Source organism: Heterocephalus glaber, unplaced genomic scaffold, assembly GCF_053883595.1.
Source record: "Heterocephalus glaber isolate CG9 unplaced genomic scaffold, H.glaber_assembly_v1.0 deba00000546, whole genome shotgun sequence".
NCBI lineage: Eukaryota > Metazoa > Chordata > Mammalia > Rodentia > Bathyergidae > Heterocephalus > Heterocephalus glaber.
The window spans coordinates 42,351,858-42,371,664 of record NW_028258147.1 but is presented as its reverse complement, the minus strand read 5'-3'; the positions used below and the strand labels follow the sequence as shown (position 1 = coordinate 42,371,664).

Here is a 19,807-nt window from a genome sequence, read left to right as displayed (position 1 = left end):
ATAGTTAATTCTTCTAAAAAAAGAAAAATTAGGACAGTAGAAATCTGAGAATCAAACCATATGTGGTATCTGTGAGCTCACAGACCTGTGGTTTTTAGGATATATTCATTAATTTTGATAGCTTTTGTGATATTCTCTGTGCTATGTACAGGAGCTGTCAATAGTGAGTACTTGGAATCTCTGCTTATCTCCAAGAAAAACCTGTGATCCTTCAGGTTTGGAAAACAGACCATGGCTGCCCTTAGGGGCATAGACTATCTACCGTGATTCCCTGAAGTAGTGCTGAGGACTGTTGACAGTTCTTTTAAAATCAGATATGCCACACGTCTTTCTGTCTTGGTCAGACTCTCCTAGGTCCTGCACATTAAGAAGTGAGGACAGAAGGGAACTCTGAGGAATTGTGGTTTAACTGCACTCTCAACCATTCTGGTTTCACTTCTTGTTCCTTCCCTTTCCTTGCTACCCCCTGCCTTCTCCATTCCAGCTGTGGATTCCCTTTTGCTGTGGCTGCTACAGCAGCTTCCTCTCAGTGTTCAATGCCCCCTTCCCCAGTCATGGGGGAATCCAGCCTCAGCTCTAACCCCCTGACTGGCTTTCCTCCATGCTGGTCACATGGTCCCCAAGTTCAGGTCCTGCTATGCCTGGAATTCGAAGACAGTGGTTTAGGTCAGGGTTGGAGGCAGGAAGATGGAGATGGTTCCCCCACAGCTGGTACTCCGGGAGAGAGTATGCAGATCACAGGCCCCTGGCGGGATTGCCTTATCAAACTAGTGTCCATAGCAGGTCAATAGCAACCTGGCCAGAACTATCCTGAGCCCCTCAGAGCCTCCCCCACCCACTTCCTTCATGTTCGTGTAAAATGTTATCTAACAAGCAAGCAAAAAGACTTCTAGAAACAACTTTCATTGCTTTTTTCTCTTAATTTGTAGTTCCAAGTAACTAAGTATTACCTCATTTCCTTCTGTAAAACCACTTTCTCATGTATATAACTTGTTTTTAATCTTGGCAGCATTACTGGGATGCAAATGAGGAACATCAGGGCTCTAGTTCAACCACCATGATAATGCATGTTCTGTGGGCCGTGTCAGTTTCCTTTCCAAGCTCTGCAGAAAGGCACTTCCCAAGCATGGCCACCTTGAGATGATATGATACTGATTTACTGGCAGAACACATCTAAGCGGGGCATGTTCTTCCTAGATGGTGGAAGTGTCCGTGACCTTTTTCTGCAATATTTTGAGGAGGAAATTAAAGTAAAATTGATTGTTCCAGAAATGTAGGATAGAACAATTAGTGCTTAGAAGGTGGTTCCAGTTAGGCATGGTCTTCGCAAGAGTGAAGCCTTGGCTAGAAGGGAAGCTGTGTTCCTTATATGTGTCAGCTGGTATGAGGGTCTCCTTCACACGATCTCATTTACTCCCTATGTGAACTCCGGGAGGTTGACAGTACCACTGCTCTCCTGAGAAGGAGGGAAATGGGTCCCAGGGAGGTCTGGCGTCTGTGGGGAGACTGGAGTTCATGGAGCGTAGCCTCCTGGTCGGGGAGTTAGGACTTTTTTCAGCCCTAGCTTTCCATACACCTTGGCTGGCTGTCCCCTTGTCCATGGGCTGGAGAGGTGCCTTTTCCCTGCACCTCACCTGGGCAGTGAGTCACAATTCCAGTGTTCCTTGAGCCACATTTATGCCTCCTCATGGATTTCAAAGATTGACTTAGAAGCTGCTGCAAACCAGCCTGGATTTTGTGGGATTCTCCCCTTTCCAGTTCTTGCTCTAGCACTGTTTCTTGAGCAGCCATGTTCCTCTTGCCTCTCATTTCTTAGCATTTTCATGAAATTTACTGAAGGCCAGAAGTTTTATTTTTCCTTCAAGAATAAAGGGATGAGACCAAAGCAAGTCCATCCCAGGAGGTAGGTTGGCTTTGTAGAGACTCGGTTGTCACAGCTGCTTGTGCATATCTGCCCGCTTCCCAGTGTCTTCTTGAAGGGTGAGACAGTGTCCTATTTTAGCATCCATAATACTTAGGACTGTGTTCTACTCATGTCTTAGTTGCATTTGTCGTTGCTGACACCCATAAGTTAAAGGAGGAAAGGTTCGTTTCAGCTCACTGTTCGTAGAGGTTTCGGTCCATAGTCAGCTGGCTCCCAGGTAGGGTGGCATGGCAGAGGGGCATCACAGAGGAGAAACAGTCCATGGCAAAGGAGGCAGGAGGCAGCAAAGCAGCAAGCAGCAGCAGCAGCAAGGTTCCCTCTCCCTTTTATCCCATCTAAGGTACAAGCTTTTGGGTGGTGCCACCCACACCCAGTGTGGGCCTTCCTATTTTCCACATCCAGATCTATGCTAAACCAATTTAGTTACCACATACCCTTAATCCCAGTATCACACACCCTAATCCAGCATCACATACCCATGATCCAGCCACCTCTCAAAACCCCCACCAATGAGTGCACGAGGCTTAGGGGGGACATCTAGGTACAAGCCATAACAGCCCAGTAATGTGTCAGGTCCAGACAGAGCAAGAACAGGGGGATGTGATGAAAGGGTCTTGCTTGGCTTAAGAACCAGGAAGCTGACTTACAATGAGGGCAGTTTTCCCTGTGAGATGATAGTCTACTTACTTGAGAGTCAGTCAGTAAGCATACTTCTGCTGTGTTCCTAAAGAACATACTTACTTTGGAACATGAAGGTTGACTCAACCTGGTCCTCTCAGAAAGTATGAGGAAGCCTGCCTCCAAGCACAAGGTCCTGAGTTCGATCCACGGTACCAAGAAGAAAAGAAAGTATAAGGGATACACAGATTTGAGACTGTTAACAAAGGTGTGTGTGGTTTTACTGTATAAAACATCTTTGCAAAGTGGGGTGGGTGGGCAGCCTACTTTCCGGTCCCCCTTCTGTCTCTCTTAGAGGCTATCTTTCTCTCAAGAAATTTTTCCTCCTCTTTAAAAAAAAAAAAGGGTGTGCAGGGGTCAGAAAATGGTAAGTGATGAGGTAGTGTCCTAGAACTACTAATGGCACAGAGCTATCCTCACTCCTGGATGAGAAGGGAGAGGAAAGGCAGTGGTTTGAGGGCCTCAGAAGGGAGATCATCCTGGAGAGAATCATGGGTCAGTAGCCCATAACAGCCTGGTAGGGAGGATGAGGGGTGAACTCACTCTCCTGCCCTAGTGGTGGTGTCAGACCAAACTAGAATCCTACTGACAGGAGAACCTTCTGACTCAGTCTCTGTGAGCAGCTTCCCAGATCAAGAAGTGGATGTAGAAGGGTGGAATCTGGAAAAATGGGTAGAAAATCATCTCACTCTGGATTCAAAGTGACTTCTCTTTGTTCTGTAGTTCCTTTGAAATTGGAATCCTGATGCTGGGGCGAAGTACTTACAACCCAAACTTTATTGGCGCCTCTGTTCCCCAGTCAAATCCTTCTACTAAAGGATATGTATCACTGACTGGTTAGGTCCATTTTATCTGGTGCCTTTCTTTCTCTAGTTTTGTGAAATTCTTTAAAAGGAAGTGCAGTTTTTGGAAGCTTGGCTCCCTTTCATGTTCCTGTTCTCAATTTTTTCAAGAACATTATTGGAACAGGGAGGTGGAGACATGCAGGAGAGCATGCCTTGGCTTCTAAGTAGGTGCTGGCACCCTATTGCCAGGAAAGCTCCTCCTGCAGGGCGGTTCTGTACACCTCACCCCCCATCCCTTGGATGCTGCATTATATCTGAAGGGATGGGAGATGTCTAGATACCCCTTGGCATCCATATGTATAAGGATGCAATGGAAAGGGTGGTCATGGAGATAGGAAGCAATCTGTGCCTGCTCCCTTTTCTTTCTGGACTCATATTCCCTGTTTTAGAATGCTTTAATTGGTCCCTCATTGTTTTATGGGCACTGAAAGAGCTCCTGCCCAAGTTTCTTAAGAGATGTTGCAAAATTCCTTCATATGCATGCAGGCCAGGATACTGAACTTACTTCCTTTACATTAGTGATTGTAAGACTTTAGATCTCTCTGGGGCTCCATAGTGCTTCCCTTGGGGTCTACTTAAATGGATCTCCTCAGGGGCTCTTCATGTGTAGAATACCCTAAACTGAGCCCACAGTCTCCCCTCTCTAGGCTATGACTCCCTTCTCATTCTCTACCTTGGTTAATGGCATCTCCGTCTTCCTGGTTGGCCAGACTAGAAACCCTGGAATTCTCCTTGCTTGTCTCTTGTCCCCTATTCTCCAGGGTGCCACACACCCAGTCTTTTCTTACATCCAATGTGTTCTGCTATGAAAAGAGCTTCTGTATCTCTCGTATTTTTGCCCTAGTCCAGGATCTCATTAACTCTTCCCTTAATGATTAAGCATTCTTCTATTCAGTTCAACCTCTTGATTTATTGGAAAACAGCTACTTAGCTTGCTGAAAACTCTCTGTGAATAAGGACATGAAGAGATGCTCAATATCATTCATCAGTAGGAATGCCCACCTCAGAACCACAGTGAAGTCCCTCTTCATACCCAGCAGGGTGTCATAATCAAAAAAGGAGGGTCATATGCTGAAGATTTGGAGCAACAGGGACCCTCTGCCATCGCTAGTACAAATATAATGGTGCAGCCACTTTGGGGAACCATTTGGTTGGCTGTCACAATGTTGAACATAGTCACCCTATGGCTTAGCATTTCCACCCCTCAGAGTGTCTCTAAGAGAAGTGAAAATATGTCCCCATACAAAAACTTCTGTGTGAATGTTTGTAGCAGCATTATTCATAAAAGCCCCACAGTGAAAACAAACTGTATTTCCATCAACCAGTCCAACACATGTATATAATGGAAAAACAGGCTGTTATTTGTTCATTAAAAATAAGGAGATACTGATACTTGCCCCAGCCTTGAAAATATTATGCCAAGTGAAACAAGCCAATCTCAAAAGAGCATGTGTTCTATGATTTCACTGATATGAAGTCCTCAGAATGAGCAGATCTGACAGAAGTTGGTGAGTGGCTGCTGGAGGGAGGTGAGGTATGGTTAGTGGGAATGGGATTGGCTGCTCATGGGCATGGAGCTTCTTTTGGGGTGAGGAAAATGTTTGAAAATTGTGGTTGTAGTCAGAATTTACATGGGAATAGATTTAATACAGGACACATAATTTATAGGATTATTTTATAATATTCACTCAAGTCAAATGCAGAGGAGTCCAAGAGATCTGTCCACACACTAGAGACCTGAAGAATCCAGCTGAGGGCCTGGATCCCACCTCAGTGTCCTGCACAAGGCCAATTGAAGGCCTAGAGCCAAGGCAATGTCCTCCACGAATCCAACCAGAGGCCTAGAGTCCACGGCAATGTCTCATACAAGTCTGTATCAAGGATCTGCACTGGGAAGGCTCAAAGGCCAGTGGTGGAAGCTAGAAAGCCTGCACCAGTAAGGTGAAGAATCTGTGCCACCAGACTGAGGAATCTGCACTGGAGCCAGGAAGTGATGCTCAAGGCAAAGATCAGGACTCCTCGATGAGAACAGCAGCCATCCAAGGACCTGAGCTCCTCCTCCAACGAGAACAGGCAAATTTGCATCAGGAAAACCAGATGTGGCAAGCTTCTCCAAGAAGATCAACAGCACACAACCTTCTCCTCCAGTTCTCTTTTTATGCTGTTGTCAACAATCTTCAGGTTGGTTTTCCACGCCCAGACCACACTGATTCGGTTCAACTGGCCATTCCAAGTTGACCATTAGTCAGTCACCTGTCACACCTTCTCTTTGGTTTTCTTGCCTACCACATTTAGGTTTAATGGCTTTCATATGTGTGTCTTTATTACCTTTTAGAAGTGTGCTAATTATAGCATTTAGCATACCTTATTACAGATGTTTATGTGTCTTTCTCCTGTAATGGACTGTGAGCTTTCCCAGGGTTACGCCAGTATTTTACTTTTGCTAGCATACAGTCAGTGCCCAGGAAAAGTGGCTGAAGTTGAATTCAATCCACAAGACAATCTGGGAGATGACTGTAGTGACCCTGATGAATGGCAATGAGGCACCCTTAGGGGAAAGGACGGGAGGGGAAAGGGAGGAAACAAAGTACTGCTTCCAGAGGATCCTCATCCTTTGCGGTCTTCTCTCATGGAAGCAGAGTAGTTTGTTAGCTTTGCTAATTTCCACCTGGGGCTTGAAAGCACTGGGACACAGGACCATTGTCCTGCTGGGTGTGTGGCGTGGGCAGTGATGACTAGAAGGACAGTCGATAGGCTCCAAGGGACAGGAGTTGAGAGCCTGTTGTGAGTCTGGCATTTCCGTGCTAGGCATCAGTGGCAGCCAGGGGTGGGCAGCTGAAATAAAAACTGATGCTCATCATTGGCATATGGTGTAGTAATGCCTGTTACATAGCAGATGCTCAAAAATATTTATAGGAAGCAGGGGAGAGAGAGAGAGAGAGAGAGAGAGAGAGCGCAAAGCAAGGCAAGGCAAGAGCGCTCCTCCGACATTAAAGTCCCTTTTGCCCATTACAACATCCTCCAGCTACTGGTCCTGCCCATGCCCTGGTGCGGCCTTGTCTGACAGCTGCTGGGGTGAAGACCCAAACCTCAGCTCCGTCTTTGAAGAGGTGGGAAGGGGAGGCTGTGCCTTCACCCCTGTCTGCCTTCTCAGCAGAGCATGTTGCCAGCTCCTCCTGCCCTCTCCTTCCCCTGGATGGCCAGCGGGAGGTCCCCAGCTCCATGTGCATCTCTGTTCCTGATTCCATCAGGGACAGATTCCTCAGCGCTCAAAGGGGGAAACTGAGAGAGGAAGTAATCTGACATTCTCACCACCTGCTGGTGAGTTTCAGCTGTTTAAGCTTTTTCATTTCTTCCTCATCCTCCAGCTCTTTTTCTTCCTTCCCAAATACAAGGGGAGAGGAAGGACTCTTCTGTTCTGTGCCTGTGAAAATCACAGCTCTCCAGGTCTTGGGGCGGGTCGTGAACAGCAACATCACCCTTCAGCATTGGCTGTGCCCCCATCTGATGGGCTAGTGAGCTTTCATTCTGAGATTTCCAGACCATTAACAACAATCAGCAGCTTCCATTTTAGCTCTTTTCCCTGGGTCATCAGGGAGAATTAAACCCAGGCAAGAAGTAGGCGGAGCTACATCTCTGAGGTTCCCCTGGATAACAGTGTTCCCTTGTTTTCAGCTAGAGGAGATAGACTGATTTCGGAATAAACCTCCATCCACGGCTGTCCCAGCTTGGTTTACTTTCTGCTGGCCTTTTGTCGTAGCGCCAGTTATAATTACCCAGGCCGAAGAGATGTCTGGTGCCCCAGCTTTTCCGTTTGCCCCACTTTCAGTTGGCCTCATTGTTTGTGTGGGCCTCTAAAGCCTGGGCTAAAGCCATTAAAGTAAAAAGAGGGCTGGTATATGCTGTGGTCTTTCCGGCTGGTGAGTTTCTCACTTCTCTTTGCATAAGTATTTTCTTTAGCTCAGGAAGTCTGCATGGATCAATTGGAAGGTAGATCTATAGCTTGTTTCTTAGTCCCTTTGCTACCCAACCTCATTCTCCATTATATTACTTTTTTTTTTTTTGGTACCAGGGATTGAACTCGGGATATTGGCTCAGTATTCTTTGAACATGATCATTGGCTTAGACCACTGGATACATGAATAAGTCTGTTTGACCTCCTTTGAGGTCTAGCTGAGAACCCCAGGGCTCTATTAAGACCATCTGAGGGCTTCGAACTTATAGCTCTGCACAAACACTGTCTGGCAGACTCAGACCCTGAAATCTAAGATGCAGTGCCCAGAGGGTGATAGGTGTTTTTTCTGCCTGAACCAACCTCATCACAACTTCCTGCATTCTTGGGGCCACCTGCAGTAAGCATTTCTGTATCTGTTGACTTCTTGAAACTCTCTCGAGAAGGAACAGTGTGTTATTTCTATGTATCACTCTCATTGTTGGTGTGACACCTACACTCCCTCCCTCCCTCCCTCTCTTCCTTTCTTTTGTATTTTTGATCCTGGTGAATCAATCCCAGGGCCACAAGCATGCTAAGTAGAAGCTCTACTCCTGAGCTACACCTATGGTGTTATGGTTTATATCTAGATATCCCCCAAAAGCCTCATGTGATCATAGGCAGGGCTTTAGGGTGGGTGATTGGATTATGGGGTGTATAGCAGACATGTGGTTAGGAGGTGGGGTCTGGTCAGAAGAGGTGGGTCACTGGGGGTGTGGCCTGGAAGGGTTTATCTCCCTCCTTGCTCTTCCTTCAGTCAACCCCCACCCCTGCCATGACATGAGTGACTCTACTCTGCCTTGCTCTTCTGCCAGGCCACTCTGCCTTGGAGCCACTGGATTATGAACTAAAACCTATACCAGCTGTGAGCCAGAACAAACCTGTCCTCCTCTAACTTGCAGGTGTTTGATACTGTGTCTTAGCGACAAGGAAAGTGAGGAAGACACATACTCAGTGTGACCTTTTCTGTCTGTTCTCTGGCTCTTTTGTGTCTCTTAAAAACAGAGCTAGAGGGCCAGGGGTTTAGCTCAGTGGTTCCACTGCCTGCCTCACAAGCACAAGGTCCTGAGTTCGATCCCTGGTACCGAAAAAAAAAGTAGAACTGAGGACCTCCTGCAGTCCTTTGGATATTGACTGATGGAGTGGAATAGCTTCATGCTTCAGAAGTTAGATCCATACCACATCCCCATTACAGGGAATTAAGGGTCCACTCTGACCTCAGAATTCCTTGCTGGCCTGCTGTCATCTGGCTTTCCTCATCAGCATCTGTTCATAATTTGCCTGAAGTGGACTCTTTGAACCTTCTCTCCCTCTTCTCTGCTTCCACTATAGCTGAGGCTTGGGAGACCCCAGGTCCAGGCATCCTTGTCAGTCTAACCAGAAGCCTGAGGCTGCCCTCCCAGCCACATGCCTTCCTACAGCAGAGCCTTTTTTCAAACATTGTCACCTCTCTCAAGGGCATCCTCTGGACTTGTGGAATTGCTTGAGAAGCACACTGAGCCATTGTGCAAAGGCTTTTATTCTTGCTGCCTTGCATTTTTCTCCATTTTTCTCTTCCTGGATTGATGGGCTCCATCCTTTCCATTTCTGGGAGCTTTAACATAAATTCTAACTCCATCTGTTGAGAATACTTTGATATTCCCCACCTCCTCCATTCATTCCTCTTTCCCATGTTCCCTTTCTCCTTATCCCCTATGGAAATGGAAATGCAAGTAGAGAATCAGAAAATGAACAGGGAGAGGGAGGGCTGTAGTTCCTGTGAATCCATTGTAGGTGTGACAACTGCTGCCTACACAAGATGTCCTGCAGGGTGTAATATATTACCCAGTTATGCACAACACAGCCATCAAGGTTTCTCTTCCAGAGAGACATCTCTTACAACTGTCTCTGAATCCGCAGCTCAGATGGTCATTTTAATCTGTTTAGCTAGTAGAAGGAAGATCAATTGTGTTCCCTGAAAGAGGAACAGAGAAATTAAAACAGCTTCTTATTGGTTGGCTTGTTTTATATATGCATCATATTGTACATGATTCCTCAATTTATTAAAAAAAAAAAAAAAGATTTTTTAAAAACAGTACTCTGTCTAGCTGAGAAAACCCAGCCTTCTATTTGAGACTCTGTCTCAACAAACTGCCATGTGGTTATTTGGCCTTGAACTTGATCCTGCCACCTTTTGATTCAGGGGTTTGGATTTTCCTATCAGGGAACCACCAGGACTTGAAAGCACACTCAGTTATGCTGTGCCAGCACCTGTGACTACCTCATAACCCTCAGTGTTGTGGTCACCCCTCCGTGGTGCCTGCTGGGATTAGTAAATTGTGATGCATTCTCTTCCCACCAGACTGGCATTCTGCCCCATCTTGGATGCCGAAAGAAAGCCATGACTCTTTCTGCCATTTCATTAATGAATGAAAGTAATTGCTTTAAAATCTTCATTTTTCTCCCTAGGTTTTACACAGATTTAGGTGACTATAGAAACCTTATTCTTGTGGTCAGGGACCTGTAGGGGATTATAAATTATTTCCAAATTGGATTTTTTAAATAAGACTAGACTCTTCTTTTTCTTGCCACAGTTGGGAGAGTTAACAGATTTGTCCCCCATGCATGTAGCTATAGCCCTAAAAGCAGAAGGTTTTCTGTGTCTACCTCAGTTCTCTGAAGGCCCCACATCAACCTGGATACAAAGGAGCTGAAATAAAGCCATGTGTTAGTTCTTATAGACAATGAGGACAAGGTGGTCTGGAGGTTAGGCAAGGAGTGGAGGTGTGACACAGATTTTAGGTTTTATGGGCATTAGGTAAGGATTTTGAAGGGGTATGAGCGAACATTTCCTAAGTAAAAACTGTGTGCCATACCCTGTGTCCATAAATGCTTTTTATCTTATCTCATTTAATATTGAAGAAGCCACAAAAAACTTCAGTCTCCTTGGAATAACTAGCCTGAAAAGAAAAACTCCTGAATTAGGAATTACCACTTTTAACAATCCCTGGAAGGGAACCCAAGCAGTTTTATATTTTTGAGCAAAAATACTAATTAACACTCGCTGAGCACTTTTATGTATTAGGTTTTGAGCTAAACACATTATATGTATTGCATTACTTAATTCTCTCAAAAGTCTAAGGAAGTAGTATTATGAGCCTCTGCAGATGCGTAGGAAAACATCTAAGCCAGTGATGGCGAACCTTTTAGAGACGAGTGCCCAGAGAGCAACCCAAAACACACTAATCTATTGGAAAGTGCTAACACTACAATTAATATGGAGATTTTAGTTTAGAAAAAAACAACTCATACATTAATATCTTTTGTCTTAAAAGAAAAATAACACAGGGCCGGAGATATAGCTCAGTGGTTCTACCACCTTCCTCACAAGAGCAAGGTGCTGAGTTTGATCCCCGGTACCAAAGAAAGAAGAAAAACAACACACATCCCATAGCTTCACTACCACTGATCCAAGGATTTGTGACTTAAAGTGGTAAGAGCTGTTCATTCCCACTGTCACCAGACAGGGCCCAAGAAGGGCCCCCCAGAGAAGAAACAGGGACCTAAATTTGCCCAACTAGAGTAGGTTTGCCAGCTCCTTTCACAGAAAAGCATTTCAGGACCTGTCAGTGCAAATCATAGGCAGATTTATTAGGCAGAGTAGAAGTACACATTCTTCAGAAGAGAATGTGGGCACTTGAGAGATAGGCATATTATAGTCTGGGGCTGGAGGTATTTACATGTTTTGGGGCTCTCTACAAGACTGATGATCTAGGGCCAGGGATTTAGCTCAGTGGTTCCGCCGCCTGCCTCACAAGCACAAGGTCCTGAGTTTGATTCCCAGTACCAAAAAAAAAGACCGATGATCTAGGATGTATATCCCTAGTGTCCTCAGGTTGATGGTTAGTAGACTAGGCTAAAATGCAAACCGTTTATAAGTGTTTGAAGTTTAGAGATATGATACCCAGTGAAGAGTGCTATTTTCTTGAAGGTTTAAGTCTATTGTATACTATAGTGTGAATCTATAGTATCTAAGAAAAGCTCAAGGTTTATTGTATCTTTTAAGACTTGGGAATTTTGGAATGTTTCCTGGAAGGGTAATCTTGGGTAACTTTGGGTCCTGAAGCTATAGTTGCCTTAAAAGTACAATATTAAAATGATGACTTTCTATCTTTAATTCTTCTACCCTCCCTCAGGATCAGGACTTTGCAGTTTGGATGGGTCTCAGCAGAGCCAGCTCACTTCTGTCCTTTGCAGCACCACCCAGGGCAGCCGCCTGAATCTGAAGGAGCCTTTTCTAATGTGGCCTCTCACACAGCTGCCACTGTATGGTGTTGCTGGCTGTGGGCTAGATGTTCATCTTCAGATGGCCTGTCTCACGGCTGCCATGGTAATAGTGGCCATCAGCTGTCAGCCGACTCCGGCATGTCAGTTCCATTCCACATACACATCTCTGGCGCTGCTTGAGATCTCCTACAGTTCAGTGGCTGCCTTTTAATGGCATGTGTTCCAGAGTAGATCACAGAAGCAGCCAGCCTCTTAACCTCGGCCTTGAAATGCCTCTGAATTATTCTTTCTCTCTCTCTCTCTCTCTCTCTGTGTGTGTCTTTTTCTTTTATTCTATTTATCAAGCACACACAGAACATGTTCAAAGTCAAGGCAAAAAGAAAGACTTTTTTACTTCTTGCACCCTAATTACTTATTTTAAAGATTTCTTTTGTCATGTTACCTTTCCTCTCTAGGCCTTTTTAAAAAGTACATGTTTGCAGGACATAATGATTACAATTACTGTGCAAATGGGAAGGGAACCAAAAATTGGAAGGAGCATCTTTATTCTACTAGAGGGCCAGAAATGTGATCACACAGCAAGCAAGTGGATAGGCCCCCATACTCTGCTTTCTTCTAGGTGCTGTGACATACCTGAGTTGGCCAGAGCACCTCACTGACCTCAATTAGGGTTTTTTTATATCTATTCGTGCTATTAAAAGTGGACCTGTAGCATCAAAGCCCATCACAGCTCCAGAAGCCCACTGAAGTAAATTCTAGAAACATTCCTATATCACTTCACGTGTGTTTGGAGTTGACTCTAAGAGTACCCCTGGGAGGACTCTTGGCCTGAGAAGAACAGTTCTAGGGAGAGTATGATAACCATCTTCAGATATGCAGAGGATAGCTATGTGAGTCATAGAGAAACGTGTATTCTGTGGCCCAAGTTGTTCTTCAGCAGTTGACACGTGACAGCTGTGTAGGGTGTCTTAGTCACTTTCTCATTACTGAGACAAAATACCCAACACCCACAACTTAAAGGAAGAGAGGTTTATTTGGGCTCAAAATAGAAGGTTCAGTTCATAGTTGATTGGCTCCATGGCAGACACAGCATTGTGGAAGAGCCTGGCTGGAGAAAGCTGCTCTCACCTCATGGCAGCCAGGAAGCAAAGAGAGAAGGGAAGAGCCTGGGAAGGGAGATAGATGTACCCTTCCAGACCCCCGTGACTGACCTCTTCCAACAATCACCTTCCAAAAGCTCTACCTCTGAACACATGAGGTCCTTGGGGGCTAGTCTAGATCTAAACTGTAACATTATATCCCTGGCCCCCAAATGACTCGTGTCCATCTGATGATGCAAAATGCATTTAGTGTGTTTCTGAGAGTCACCAAACTGTTAATAGTTTCAGCATTGCTAAAAAGTCCTAGCCCAACATCTCCTCTGAGACTCGAGGCAAGCTCTCAGCTGTGAGCCCTGTAAAAATCAGAAAGAAAGTTAAACACTTCCAACATACAATGGCACAGGGTAAACACTCCTATTCCAAAAGGCAGGAATAGGGAGACAGAAAAAAATGAGATCAGATCCAGGGCAAAATTCAGCAGGGCAAACATTAAATCCTATAGCTCCATGTGTAGCACTCAGGGCAAATTGTGGTGATATATGAGCTTCAAAAAGCTTGAGCTGGGCCGGGGATTTAGCTCAGTGGTTTTGTTGCCTGCTGCGCAAGTGCAAGGACCCGAGTTCAATCCCCGGTACCAAAAAAAAAAAAAAAAATGTTCCATATAAAAAGCTTGAGCAGCCCTGCCCTTTGGAGGGCTGCTGGTTGCAGCCCTCATGGCCTCTCTCTTGGGCTGGCTTTCCTCCCTGCCTCTGGCTTTCCTCCACAGATATACATTCCTGGCATCTCCAACTTCCTGGAGTCTCCACTGCAGTTTCTCACAGCTTCACATACTTCCTTCTCAGGAGCACACTGCCTGGCCTTCCAGCCCTCCTTCTGAAATCAAGGTGGAAGCCTTCCAGACCCCACAACTCATGTTCTGCATGCCCATAAAAGAAGCACCATGTGGATAACTCCAAGGTCTATTCCCTACATGAACAGTAGCCAGGCTTCCTTGGAACTTGGCTTTAGAGGCCTCTGGATGGCTGAGCCCTATGAACTCAATCCCTGGGAACCAGTTCCCTAGGTGGCACTTTGCAGAATAGGGTGCCCTGGTTCTCTCATTTCAAAGCAGTCTTTCCCTTTTACACCTTGGAGCCTACAGTGGGTGAGGTCTTGTTGATTCTTGAGATGCTTTCAAAGCATTTTTCCTGTTGTCCTGATGCAAGTACTTGGCTTCTTTTTAATGCATATCTTTTCAGCAGTCATCTGCTTTGCTCCAGCTTCGCAAATGTTTCCTTTCTGGCCAACTAAAAACTTTTTAAAAGAGCTTTTTGCGGCTGATTTTCAGTATAAACCTAGCTAAACACTGCGAGCAGTCCCCGTGCCACAGGGTGAATATTAGACTGCTTTGAAGTTTTCTTTGCTGGATTAATTAGTATGCTACCCTTAATCTCAGTCTCCCACAAGGTTTCAGGACATGGGCAAAATGTAGACATTTTCTGCCAAAGCATAATACACGTGTTCTTGAGTCCAGCTGCAGTGGAGTCCCTGTTCTAACTGAAACTTATGGAGCCTGGCCTTTACCATCTGTATTTCTATCACCATTCTGGTTTTCTGAGCTCTGACTAGAATCTCCCATCAAGCTCATCTTACAGCCCTCTAGGTCTTCTCTACCTGACATCTCCAATTTCCAGCATCCCCCTGCAAACCAGTTCCAAACCTTTGAACAACATGGTCAGGTAATCACAGCAATGCCTCTGGTTCTCTGGTAGCAGAATTTGTCTTAGATAGTTTCTCATCAGTGAGACAAATACTTGACACCTGCAACTTAAGGAACACTTTGTTTTGGCTCAAAGTTACAGTCCATAGTCTACTAGCTCCAAGGCAGAAATGGCATGGTAGAAAGGCCTGGGTGGAGGAAAGCTGCTCATATCTTGGTGGCCAGAAAGCAGAGAGTAAGGGTCTGGACTGAGGAAAGCCACTCATGCCATGGCAGCCCCGGAGCAGAGAGAGAGAGGAAGGAGGAAAGGAGGACTCAGAAGGGATATATTCTTCTAGGTCACACCCCCAGTGACCCACCTCTTCCAGCCAGACCCTGCTTCCTAACAGCAGGTCAACTACAGTGCTCCCATGATCCAGTCAACAAGCCCGTGAAAGTTTGGAAGGCTCTTCTTGATCTAAACCCTAACATGTACCAAAGACAGACACCTATTTTGTGTGTGATGCTTGAGAAAAAATGTGTGTAAAGTTTTAGATGATTTAAGAAAAGCAAAGAGGAATATGTAGCAGAGAAATAGTTGCAACTGTCACCCAGAAAAAAACCCCTCCCAGAAAGGTTTTTAGCCTCTGTTCTATGAGGAACATGAAGATCTGTGTTACCAAGGGTAGATTTTAGGCCTGTGGGACGCGGGATTTTCCAGCTTGAGTTGTCCATCTGCAGACACAGCAGCTCTCAATGATTCATAGTGGCATGCTGGTAAATGGCGAAGAATTTGTTCTCTATGGGATTTATAATGCTTGCCTGTTTCCAGGACGCAGGTACTCCCCCATGGCCAATTTCCAGCTACCAGTGCAGTGTCACTAGATGTGGAGTTAGGGGGAGAAGCACGTAATTGGCTCTTAGGAGCCCTAGCTTTCCACTGTGACAGGCTCGAAGAGTCCAGAGGATGTGATGCTGCCTTCAAGCAGCTCCTAATATAGAAATACGTGGGGACTTGAGGGAGGAAAAGCAGTACTGGGAAAAAATTGTCAGATTTCATCTGCTCTGTTCACAGACAACCATGCTGAATATTTACCAGCACAGAAAGATTGAATACTCTAATTCATACAACTACTAAATTCCACCTGTTACTCCATTTGGTTTAGAAAAAAATCAGTAAGTTTGCATCAAAATTTTAAAGTTCCTTTTAATAGAATGTCACTTTAAGCAAAGTTAGAAAGCAAATGACACACTGGCAGAAAATATTTGGAATGCATAAAAGAACACAATTTAGTATCCAGAATATGTAAGGAACACAATCAATTAAAATTTCAAACAATGAGAATCTAATAGGAAAATGGATAATGGGCATAGAAAACTGTTTACACCATTCAAAATAAACATGTGAAAGATTATCAGTATTGTTACTAAGAAAGGAAATTCTCCTAAAATATTCATTATTTTATTCACCCATCAAATTGGCCAAAAGTTGTAATACAAAGCAAGTGGTACTGTGAACCAAAGGAGTGTAAATTACTGATCAAAACATAAGTTGATCCAGCATAACCTATTACCAAGCATAACTCGTTACCCAGAAATTCCACATTGGGCTACGTTATCCTAGGGTCTAGAAAAACTGTCAAATCCTGAGAGTACTGGGTGCAGAAAGAATTCACTGCTTTATAGCTTGTGATAGTGAAGATTTGGCAAAACATGAAGGCCGTCAGTCAGGGAATGGCCAAACATACTGTACTTGATAGCCAGGTGAACAGGAGATAGCAGTGAAGCTGCCTGGAACAAAGGGGATTGCTGTGCATGCAGTCTGATATGATTCATGTCCTTAAAATACACATTAAATAATGTCATGTGATTCATAGACTACTTAGAAAAAGTTCCAGAATGTTCTACGCTGTGTTCGTAATGGTGCTTGTTTTGGGTGAGGTAGGAAGGAGGGTGGCCAGGACTTGGAAGGAGGGCAGCTGGTCGGAAGCAACTTCCGAGTTTTATAGATAACTGTTCTAATGTTTTTAAAGGAGACTCTATTGTAAAGAGACCAGGCTGAGGCTCAGTTCTTTCCAAATGGAAGGACTACAGAAAAAGGAATCAGCACCTTCCTCAGCAAGCCTTCCTCCTCCATTTGGGCTGAGGGGCCTAGATATCCCTGAGAGCAGCTGTGAGGCAGCGGGAGAAAGGGGAGGTGGCCAGGGATAGGTAGGAGGGAGTTTCCTCACACCCACGCCTTGAGATCGTGACCATCTGTTTACTGTGACTCTCTACTTTCTGTTGTCATTACCCTCTCAAGAAAGTCTTAGTTTCAGTCTTCCCAAGCACACGAAAAGAAGTCAAGAAGACAAGCACCATGTTGTTTAGGCAAGAGGGTTAAGGGCACTCTGACTGGAGGGTGTCCTCAAAAGGACTTGATGCCAAGCTGGCCACACATGGACACCAGAACTTTCCATACCCTTTAACGGAAGAGCACGTGTGGCCTTATTTTGTTGCTAGTACAACAGCCACACTGGAGTCACACACTAAGCTTAGTATCTGGACAAGGGTTACACATAGGGTGATTCCAAGGATTTTCTTACACAGAGACCTATGGCTAAAAGGAATTGAGTCCAAAGATCGCTGCAAGTATGTTAATATCCTTGCCCTGTGCCAGGCTCTTGTACCCTAAGTCATGGCGTCCTCAGTCATCCCATCAGTATAACGAACTGTAGGTAGTAATATTCTCATTTTATAGACTAAGAAAGTGTTCCTCAGAAAGTTATTTAACCTGAGATCACAGAGCCGATTTAAATTCAGGATGCGACCTCCAGTATCTTTTATCACTGAGAAATAGTCTGCCTTTAGAGACCTTCAGAAAGTTTCTTCCTGGTTTTTATGCAAACTCTCTGAAAACCAAGTCCCTGCTAGTTCATTTGCTCTCTTGAAATTTTTTTTTGTTAAATTATTTTATTGGTACATTGTAGGTATACAACACAATTACATTTCTTATTGGGAATTATACCTTTACATAATGCATCTTGGTTCTTATTTTTTCCCCATTCCTAGCCCTCCCTTCACACCCTCCACCCTTCCCTATTTACAAAGACTTTATTTCCATTTTTTCCATTTCTCATCATTTTTCCTTTCCCTTCTTTCCTTTCCCCTGCCCCTCCCACTACCCCTACCCCTTTGGACCTTTTCTTCCTATTTTGCATCATCGATTATTCATTCTAATCATTGGTACATTTTAGGGATACAATATAATGACATTCATCATTGGAAATTTGCACCTTTACATAGTCTCTCTTGGTTCTTATTTTTCACCCTTGCCCAGCCCTCCCTTCAACCCCTCCATTCCTCCCTATTTACAAAGATTTTGTTCCTATTTTTCCATTTTATCATAGTAATCCCATTCCCTTCTATCCTTTCCCCTATCCCTCCCACTTCCTTCCCCTTTGCCTCTTTTTGTCCTATTTCACATTACCTATTATACATTTTAGTCCTTATTTACACTTTCAGTTTCTCACACCAGAGAAACTATTCGGTATTTACACATGTGTGTCCTATTTATTTCACTTAAGAGTATTGCCTCAATGTGCATCCACTTAGCTATAAATGGCTCTAATTTCTCATTTTTGATGGCTGAGTAGTACTCCATTTTATTAAAAAACCACATTTTCTTGATCCAGTCTCCAGTTGATGGGCATTTGGGCTGTTTCCAAGTTTTAGCTATCACAAACTGTGCTGCTATGAACATGGGCGCACATATATATCACTGTGGTATGATTCTTTTAATTCTTTGGGGAAGATCCCCAGCAGCTTATGACATTCATTTGACTTGGGAGCAACCCAGTACATAAGGAGAGAATGGCATTCTCAGACTTTTTGAGAGGAACATTTAGATGTTTCCAACTATAAGTTCATAACTGTTTCTAAAATGCAGAAGAGGAATGCATTATATTTCATTTTTTCCTTCTTATCCCTTAGCTTCAGTTTTTCATTTAATGAGGTGCTCAGTGACACAAGAAGTTTAAATTAGAATATGAGAAAGAATATGAAACTCCTTCAAGGCTTTCCCTAGATCAGTGATGGCTAACCTTTTAGAGACAAGTGCTCAAACTCCAGCCCAAAACACACTTACGTATTGCAAAGTGCCAGTACTATAGGTTTCAGTTTAGAAAAAACAACTCACGTTAATATCTTTTGTCCTAAAAGCAAAACAGATAACACATGTGCCATCGGTTTGCCACCACTGTCCTAGATTAATAAGAAAAACTTAAATACAACTAAATAGCAAAGGAGCACTGCATTTTAGCTTTTAGTTTATTTAGAGTTAATGCCAAGAGGTAGTTGAGTACCACCTCATTTCTTCCCATGTGGATATCAGGATAGTTATGTTTAAAAGAAAAATCATCTCAAAATGTTTGGGGAAATGCTGATACAATTTTATGACCTAATTTGGATTTCTCATCCCATTTTTCTGGCCTACATTTTAAAATTATTCTGACACTGTGTGATTGAACCCTTCCTTATTAAGTATCCAATGAAAAGCATAGAACAATGCAGAAGTAAGGCTATGAGAAACTTTTACTGAACTCTAAATATCCCTCCCATAAGTTGCTTTCTTTTCCCTGAGCCTCTTTAGCTAGCTGTAGTGGTTTATTTGCAGCCTGAGAACAATTACTACTGTTATAGGTTGGATCAGAGGCTCCCCTCTCCAACCCCCAGAATATGTTGAGGTTCTAACTTCTTGGATCGCAGAAGATGATAGTATGTGGGAGCAGGGCCTGTGCAGTATGTGATCGGGTAAAGGGAAGTCACTGGGTAGGTCCTGATGCAGTGTGACTGGTGTCCTTCAGAAAGGTGGGGACTTTGGACACAGACACAGCCCCGTGAAGAGACTCAGTGAAGGCAGAGGGCTGGAGTCACCATCAGCAAGCCAAGCAGTGTCACAGATCTCTGACAAACCACCAGAAGCCGGCAAGAGACAAGAAAGGTTGCCCAACACACTTCCAATGGGAGAAAAGGCCCTGCCGAGACCTTGATTTTATACTTCTCTAGAATTCTGAGATAGTAAATTTCTGTTATTTCACACCACCTAATTTATGATACTCTATTAGTGCAGACCTAATAAACTAGTACACTACCTATACCTAAATTTTCAAAGTATACATTTCTTCTCTCACAGTCACTGTGGCACTGTATTTTCCAAAGATGGCTTTAGCATTATTTCCTGTCCTCCGTGCTTGTCCAGATCCTTGAAATTCTCCATCTGTATGTCCACTCTGAGCCTTCTTTTATTGAATCTGGATGAGGTTCTGGCTCACTTTTGATGCTGTG

The 19,807-nt window shown here is 44.2% G+C and overlaps 1 protein-coding gene across 9 annotated transcripts in view; it reads left to right on the top strand.

The window, feature by feature from the left end:
* Nucleotides 1-19,807, top strand: part of Dapk1 (death associated protein kinase 1) — a 209,150-nt gene that overhangs the window by 106,368 nt on the left and 82,975 nt on the right. For 2 of the 9 annotated variants that reach the window (XM_087204821.1, XM_087204822.1), the window contains one exon: nucleotides 5,141-5,628. The exons of the other annotated variants lie outside the window; for them this stretch is intronic. In XM_087204821.1, coding sequence (XP_087060947.1) covers nucleotides 5,606-5,628 — 23 coding nt within the window. In that variant the 5' untranslated portion in view covers nucleotides 5,141-5,605. The remainder of the gene's footprint in view (nucleotides 1-5,140; nucleotides 5,629-19,807) is intronic. 9 annotated transcript variants of the gene reach the window in all.